Source organism: Aphanomyces astaci, assembly GCF_000520075.1.
Source record: "Aphanomyces astaci strain APO3 unplaced genomic scaffold supercont1.5, whole genome shotgun sequence".
In the NCBI taxonomy this organism is placed as follows: domain Eukaryota; phylum Oomycota; class Saprolegniomycetes; order Saprolegniales; family Verrucalvaceae; genus Aphanomyces; species Aphanomyces astaci.
Genome location: NW_009798268.1, coordinates 1,621,700 through 1,629,785, shown reverse-complemented (window position 1 = coordinate 1,629,785; position 8,086 = coordinate 1,621,700). Strand labels below are relative to the sequence as shown.

Genomic DNA, 8,086 nt, shown 5'->3' with positions numbered 1-8,086 from the left:
TTTACTACTTGAAGTATTAATACAGAGAATTTCGAACTCCTGTACTAGATGAATTCCAATTTTGGCGAATACCAGTTGTAGATCCCCAATGTCCTTGTAGGTACAGAAGTTTGATTGACGATATTGCGCCAGCATATTCTTCGCAGCACAGGGTTCAGAGATCCATGTTGCAATTCTCATGGAATGCTGATTTGAACCAATTATTGGGAGATCAAAACAACGAATTCATCGTTTTGCTCTGAATGCGTGTTTAGTTAGGATGTCAGATTCAACAGCCTTCATCCATCTACATTTCAAAGAATTTATATACCTGTATAGAGGTATGCTGATAGTGCGGTCTAACAAGATCCATTCAAATCAAAAGCGGATGGGTTACTTACTATTAGCGGCGATATCCTCGCTCAAAGGTCGCAAATTTTGAATAGATTCGAAAATTCGTGCATCTTCATGAATAGAGAGGTTTTGGTGCAATTCCACTCCCTGTCCAGATCACATTATTTTGACATTTGTCGTTCAACAGACCGTGACTGGAACTGAAAAGAAAACGGTTTTGGTGAATCCAGTCCGTGACCAGCCATTTCTCCGGTTAAATATACCGGAAAATCCTTACGCTCACACATAAAAGCAGTGCTCAATTGCTCATGTCCATCAGGCAGTCCGATGTGGTCATGCTCATGTCCATGACACGGTCAACTCGGCAACGACGGTTCCTTCTTGCCCTCTTGGCATCTCAGGCCGTGGAAAGGCCGTTGATACCGAATATTCGGTTTAACCTACTTGGTTTGTCCAACGCAAATGCCATCTTGGACTACCGTTTCGACATTGCTGGCATCCGCCAGCTCGGCTACCATCTCGGTCTTCCTGCTGTGCTCGTGACTGCAAGCCAGAACCGAGTCCTCCGAGACGAAGCAATGTGCATACTGCTGGGGCGACTTGCGTTCCCTACACGCCTCCACGACATGTCACGAACGTTTGGAAGATCGCGATCGTCAATTTGCGATGTATTCCTTCATGTCGTCAACTTGCTCTACAACCTATGGGGCCGTGTATTGTATTTCAACAAATCCTTGGTTGTCAAGAACATTGACCGGTAATTAATAAATTTATCTTGTTTGGATTTCATGATTTTGCTATAGATACTGTGCGGCTGTGGCTCGAAAGGGTTCGCCCTTGCCTAACGTTTACGGTTTCATTGATGGGACGAAGATACAAACGTGTCGTATTGAGTCGGTCGGAGACGGCAACAACCGGCAGAAGCAAATCTATAGTGGACACAAGCGCATTCACTGCTTGAATTACCAGGCAGTGACATGCCCGATGGCATTTGCGTGCATTTCTTTGGGCCGGTGGAGGGCCGTCGCCACGACGCGACAATGCTGCGGGAGAGTAAGCTGCTTGAGTTCTTCCAGAACAATCGAGAAGTATTTTTTTCCAAGTATATTTACGGTGACCCAGCGTACGGAATTGTGGAGTACCTTCTGTCCGGATACAAAGGGAATGATGTTGGCGTCCTCAAACGCGACTTCAACAAGTGGATGAGTCGTGTTCGCCAGTCCGTGGAATGGAACTTCAAGATTTTCAAGACTTTGTGGTCATTTATTACATTCAAGATCCTGTCCAAGATCCGACTGTCACCTGTGGCCAAGATTGTGTGCATTGCCATGCTGCTCACGAATTGTCACTGCTGCCATTTTCGTGGCAACCAAATCAGCCAGTACTTTGACCTCGAGCCACCTACGTTGAAAGATTACCTGAACATGTTGGAAATTGTAGAAGTTTAACAAAAAAAATCTACTGCTTGTTCATTAGCAATTTTATCAAAGCTACCATTGACTCCTGTTGAATACGCATTGACTCTTGTTGGTTCCAAATTTGTTGCGCAAGCAACTCGCAATCCTTTTAACGTTCCTTGATTTCGTTTTCATGCTTCTCGCGTTGAAATTCAAGTTCGGATTGAACTTGCTCGTGCATCATCGTCATCACTTTTAGCATCTTACCACCACCACCCCGAGAAGCACCATTGTCGTCGACATCATGCTTCCACTTTCCCAACGACTGCATCGCCTCCTCGCGCACAACACTGCCCAGGTTGTCGGTGTGCTCTTGTGATATCTTGGCGTCTGCGATTCGCTGCGACTCTTCTTCCTTTGCGTCGTCGTGTGCGGAGAGTATGTCATCGAGCAGGGCCACCTTCTCCATGACGTCTTCTGAAATGCCAGAAGCACGTGCCGACACGCGATTGCTCTTGCGGTGTGCCTCCGCGAGAGCAGTGAACCGATTGTTGGCCTTCTTCGCGTCGAAGTCGGGGCGACCAAAGTCTTCGCCGCTAGAGTTTCCACAATGGCCGCTCATTTGTCCATGATGAGTCCGCGTCGGGCAAGGAAGGGCATGTCGGCGGAGACTTGGCGAAGAAGCATAATGTCTTCCTCTTCGGTGAAGTTGCGGCGCTTAGGTGGCGTCGACATGGTTGGTGGTCAGAGGGATGTATGGACAAAACCAAAATTCCACAGAGTCAACTCACACGGTGGACAAAACATTCATTTAAAGAGGTCGCCCGACATGGCAACTACCAAGCGCAGCACAAGAAGGGTTTCTTCACTCGAATGGATTAATTCGTAGAATGTCATTCCCGGAAGGCGATTACTCCCACATACTCGTACATAGTAGTTTTTGTGTGCACAGCACACACTGAAAACAACACTCTTCAACCAAGACACCATTTCTTACTTTTTCTTTACGAATACACAACGCTACATATTTTCGTATCCGTCAACCCTATTCCCACAACAAGCACTTCTTGGACGGGTTCAAGTTCGAGTCGGTGGGGCATTTGAACACACGGGCAAACTCAGCGTTGTTTTGCAACGCCCCCGTCACGCGGAACCGACCGGGCGGGTGAGCCTTCTTCAATAGAAAGTTGAGGTGGGTATCCGTGTACTTGGAGCACCTGGCTTGGGCGAACGACAAGTAGAACAACTTGTCGCCAGCTTCTTCGGTGTACTGCGACGGGAACTTCTTCAAGTACTCGTGGTATGCGCGAAAACTGGTCTTGAGCCCCCCGTTGTCGGCAATGGTTTCACTCAAAGTGAGCGTGCCATTGACGTTGCCCAACTCAGCGCCAGTCACTTCGCTCTTGACGACAAACTTGGCGTACTGGTCGATAATGCACTGGGCCTTCTTCTTGAATGCAGTGATGGTGTCAATCGACCACCATGGGTTGAACTTGCCGTCGCCATCGTAATAGCGGCCGCGGTTGTCGAACCCGTGGGAAATTTCGTGTCCGATGACAACCCCGATGGCACCAAAGTTCTGGGCAGCGTCAAACTGGTTGTCAAAGAACGGGTTTTGCAAAAAACCGGCCGTGAACAGAATTTGGTTCTCCTTGGGGATGTAGTACGCATTGACTGTCTGAGGGGGAATGCTGAACTTGCGCTTGTCCACAGGTTGGCCGGCCAACTTCAAGTTGGTGTCGATGTTCACTTGAGACACCTTCCAACGGTTGTTCAGATACGTCTTCGAGTCCAACGTTAGCGTGGGGTACAGCTGTGGCTTCTCTGGGCCACCCAACAAGTGCACAAACTTGGACAACTTCGTTTGTGCGTTGGCGCGGGTCGAGTTGTCCAACCAGTCGGCGGTGGCAATGCTAGTGGAGAAGGACGACTCCAAGGCCTTGACCAGTTCGTCGGCCGTCTTGGCCGTGTCAGCCGACCACACCGCGTCTAAGAAGTACTGGCCCAAGAGCTCCCCAACTGTTGTATCCACTTCTGCGACGCAGAACTTTTCACGAGTTGGTTCCACCTTTTCGCCATTGATCTTCTTGCCGAAGAAATTCCAGTTGGCCGTGCGGAATTCAGGGGTCAGATGGGTGGAAGAGGCGTGGATGAGCTTGTACTCCACGATGGTGCGGAGGTCGTCCAACGTCGTGTTCGTTAACAACGCTTCGGCCTTTTCAAAGTAGGTCAAGGCGGTCAAACCCACCCAGTCGTTCGACCCACCGCATCCGTCGCGGACGTTGAAGCCGTTGCCCTTGAGCCACGAGCCAATGAGCAGCGGATACTTCTGGTCCAGTTGGTAGTAAGTAAGCGCAGTGTACGGAGACACGGCGGCCTCCATCTCTTCGAGCTTTCTGAGGGCGACACCCGCCAGAGTTTGCTCGAAACGGATGATCACCGGCACGGCAGCCGCCGCTTGTTCGGCAGTGTATCCAGCCAACTGCAAAACCGTCGCAATGTACACCTTGTAGTCGGCTTCGATTATCTCCCACTTGGAAGGGGTGGTGTAGTACGAGCGATGTAGCGACAGGGGGGGTTGTACACCGAAGAGGGCGTTCTTGGTCGAGTCTTTTTTATCGGCACTGGCCTTGATGTCAACAAAGGCAGGGATGCCGTTCTTGGCCAATTCACCAGCCACGACGAGGAGGTCCAACGTGGTGTTGGCCGATCGAATGGCTTTGAACGAGTCGGCCAACGGAGTCAGGCCAAGCGACGAGAGCGTAGCCGTGTCCAAACAGGAGTTGTAAAACTCGCCAAGCTTGGGCTTGTTGTCAGACAAAATCTTCTTCAACACGGCTTCGTTTTGGATGGAAATCTTGGAGGTCGACGTACCGGTGTTTGTCCTGTACGGGGGAATCACAGCATTCTTGTACCACGAACCACACGCATATTGGTAAAAGTCGTCGCAGGGGTTTGCGGAGTAGTCGATGAGCTTGGTCACAGACTCGGGGAGCTGCGTGACGGAGCCAGCCGTAGCGGCAGTGGCCAACGCGCTGAGGGAGACAAAGACTTTGACCATCGTAGAGCGAAAAGGAAAATGGAGTTGTCACAGTCAGTGAAAACCAGGCGGGCAAGTCATTCGACCCAACCAACTGGATTCCCATAAGAAATATCATTGACCAAGGTACATCCACGAATCCATCTCGATAAGAAATTGAAGTCGAGCATGTGGTACCAGTGAGTTAATTGAGCTTGGATTATCATTTTTACGACATTCCTCCGCGAGGGCCGATACTAGAACCACATGTTGTGAAACGCTTCGCCAATTGTAACGCGCCTGCTCAACCAGGGGTGTGTAATCTTCTGTTTTTACATCGCTCAACCAACGCTTCATACTCCAGAGTACTGTACCTCGTGCTTCGACCGAACTTGACTTCGTACGCACCCTTGTTATCCGGATTCCCAGGATGAGACGGATAAATCCTTGCGGAAATAATCCGGGGAAACCGGGGATCGAAGGATCGAACCCTCGACTTTTGAGTAAAACCGATTCTCTACCACTGAGCTATTTTCCCTCCCCTTGTGGTATCAGTGAGTACTATTAATAGTACTCGTTACATCTGTGTAGTCGTATGGTGCCCTCCATCTACAGTACTACTAGTAGTACTGTATACACTACCCAATCACTACGTACTAGTGCTACTGTAGTATTACCAACTGTCAACGTTTTATAGTTTAACACGTACTTCGGGTATATTTGAACACGTTATATAGTATGCACACGTAATAGGAATAGGATACTGCATGTACTGTAGTACTAACGTTGGTACTATACCAGTACATTTACTAACGGTAGTATTATACTAGTACCAGAGTTAATTGCAAGTTACTACTTCCTCTGTTCCAAAATTGTTGTCCGCGACTCAGAAAGTTGGCGTACTCCTCCCCTCATTTAAATTTGGAATCCTGCAAATATCTATATTGTGTGCTTTTGTCAATGTATAATGTTAAAAGGGTTGCTGCGGCTGTGCCATTGAATGTATGATGGGTGTGTGAGTGGTAAATCTCCGCATAACCATAATCGGCACAAGATGCAATACAATAGAAGCCTGGGGCCCCGTGCATCACAATGTTATGTACTCGACGTCATCAGTTATACTAGCGATCGACCAAATATCACAAACCCTCATACATGGAGAAGAATGTGCACTGTGGCCCTTACTCCGGTCAAAGGATTCAAGAAATTCGACTTTTCTCAATATAATCTGCAACCTCGCCCAAATTGGCGATTTCTCTCTTACTAAGTACCAAGCCACAGAAGTCAATGGGTGACTGCCAAATATCTCGCAAGTGCCTCTCGCAAACAAATTTGCGAGTCCGGATAACGTGTATTTTTAACCGACGTCGATGGGTGGCAATCGAGGCACTCCACGACTTGGCTCGACCTGCCTTCGTTACCCGGTGAGATTGCGAGAAAATTTATGCACGATGGCAAAGCCTTTGAAAATGTATTTCGATCATATCAAATTTTACAGTGTCGATGCGAGAGGTTCGCTCGCAAATGCAATGTTTGCGAAGACGATGTTTTCGTCTTCACAAAATGCGAGCGTAGTACTATTTCAAAAATGTCTCAGATTCAACCGGAAGAAAAATTGTTTTGCGAGATATTTGGCAGTCATCCATTGGATGACAGCTACAGATTTGTCCACCCACAAATGAAACGAACTGAAAAAGTAACGTGTCCGACCATTGTTGGGCCGAACGACCATTGATGGGCCAACTTATTTCATCCAATTAAAACGCCAATCAACTCTGATTGGACAAAAGGCAACCTCTCGACAAATTTAACCTGCATGAATAAATGGAGGGAAAAAATATTACATATTAAAGGTTCTTTCAAATTTTGAACCGACGAAATGCCGCCAAGAACGCCATACACGCAGGTCACCATGGACAAGGCCGTCCTCGATGTGTTAAGCAAAGTACACACGGCATCAACTGCTGCCCAGGCCTATGGCATTCCATCGCGGACGCTTCGGAAGCTTTTGGCAAAAGCTCACCCCGGCGTCATCGAAATACCAACATCGTTCGGTCGAGCACCTATTATACCGCGGCAGTACGAAGAAGATCTGGCTACTTGGATTGTCGGCATGGAGCGCGATGGGAAGCCTGTCGGCTATCTTGAAATCGTACAGAAAGCAAACAACATTCTTGATGTCGTGCATGATACAACCAACGGAACGAACTTAACAAGCGGATGGTACAAACGATTCCTCCAACGACACCCTGATCTGAAGACCCTGAAAGCCCAGACCCTTAGCAAGCCGCGAAATGCGGTAGACAAGTCGGCAGTTGAGGCTTTCTACCGGGAGCTGTCGCAATCGATTTCGCTGGTTGACATGGATCCATCACGTGTCTTCAATATGGACGAGACAAGCTTCTCACCGACGAAATCATCAAGAAAGGTCGTTGTCCAACGCACATCGAAAGATGTTTTCGTCGAAGAAGCAACGGCGTCGGCGCATGTGACTATCGTGGCGTGCGTGTCTGCCGCGGGAACCAAGATCCCTATCTTGTTCGTCCTCCCTGGAGACCGGGTGTCTACCGAAACGTGCGACAGTCTGACGATTCCTGGAGCCGCCATTACGACGTCGGAGAAAGGATGGACAAACTCGTTCATTTGCCCTAAGTGGATGTCCATGCTCAGCGCGAGTATCCCATCGTCTGTCGCGCGGCCAGTTTTGTTGATTGTTGACGGGTGCTCGTCACACTACTCCAAGTACATTTACGACGTTGCCACGTCATTGGGGATTTTGCTGCAATTCTTACCAGCCAACGCGACCCATCTATTCCAGCCCCTGGATGTGACTGTTTTCCGACCTTTCAAACAAGCCATCCGAAACCAAATCGCTGACCACTGTTGGACTGACGTCAGCTCCAACATCAGCAAGCAGAACGCAATCAAGATCGCGTGTGACGTTTGGGCTCACGATACAAGTCAAGCAGCAATTACCAACGGCTTTGTGTGCACTGGGTTGTGTCCCCCGTCGTTGGACAAGATGCTGTATCGGCTGTCGATTTTTAAGCCTGCCGAAGTGGACGACGAAGCAGTGCAAGCATCGTGGCTGCAACGTATCGATTTGGTTTGTACCCAGTTGTTACTTTTGCCACCTGAGAAGAAGCGAAAAAATGTGACAAGGAAGACGTTGACGGTTAGTGGTAAGTTTATCACGGCCGAATACCACGAGTTGCTCCAAGCTCAATCGGCGGCGAAACCAAAGCGAAAGAAGAAGGCAACTCAAGTAGCAGCTTTAGAAATGGACAATGAGATCAACATTGTTGAAGTAGTAGAAATTTGAATAATCTAATCGATT

At 48.6% G+C, this 8,086-nt stretch overlaps 3 protein-coding genes across 3 annotated transcripts; 1 reads left to right on the top strand and 2 right to left on the bottom strand.

Moving 5' to 3' along the window:
- Positions 1 to 641: 641 nt before the first annotated feature.
- Positions 642 to 1,781, top strand: H257_03273 (hypothetical protein; the record flags this gene model as incomplete). Its single annotated transcript, XM_009827281.1, has 3 exons — positions 642 to 1,090; positions 1,137 to 1,267; positions 1,303 to 1,781. The coding sequence occupies 3 exons, from the start codon at positions 642 to 644 to the stop codon at positions 1,779 to 1,781; spliced, it is 1,059 nt and encodes a 352-aa protein (XP_009825583.1).
- A 118-nt stretch (positions 1,782 to 1,899) lies between these two features.
- H257_03272 (hypothetical protein) lies at positions 1,900 to 2,352 on the bottom strand (the record flags this gene model as incomplete). Its single annotated transcript, XM_009827280.1, has 1 exon — positions 1,900 to 2,352. One exon carries the CDS (start codon positions 2,350 to 2,352, stop codon positions 1,900 to 1,902), a length of 453 nt encoding a protein of 150 aa, XP_009825582.1.
- Positions 2,353 to 2,775: 423 nt separating this feature from the next.
- On the bottom strand, positions 2,776 to 4,791 carry H257_03271 (hypothetical protein; the record flags this gene model as incomplete). Its single annotated transcript, XM_009827279.1, has 1 exon — positions 2,776 to 4,791. One exon carries the CDS (start codon positions 4,789 to 4,791, stop codon positions 2,776 to 2,778), a length of 2,016 nt encoding a protein of 671 aa, XP_009825581.1.
- Positions 4,792 to 8,086: the final 3,295 nt, after the last annotated feature.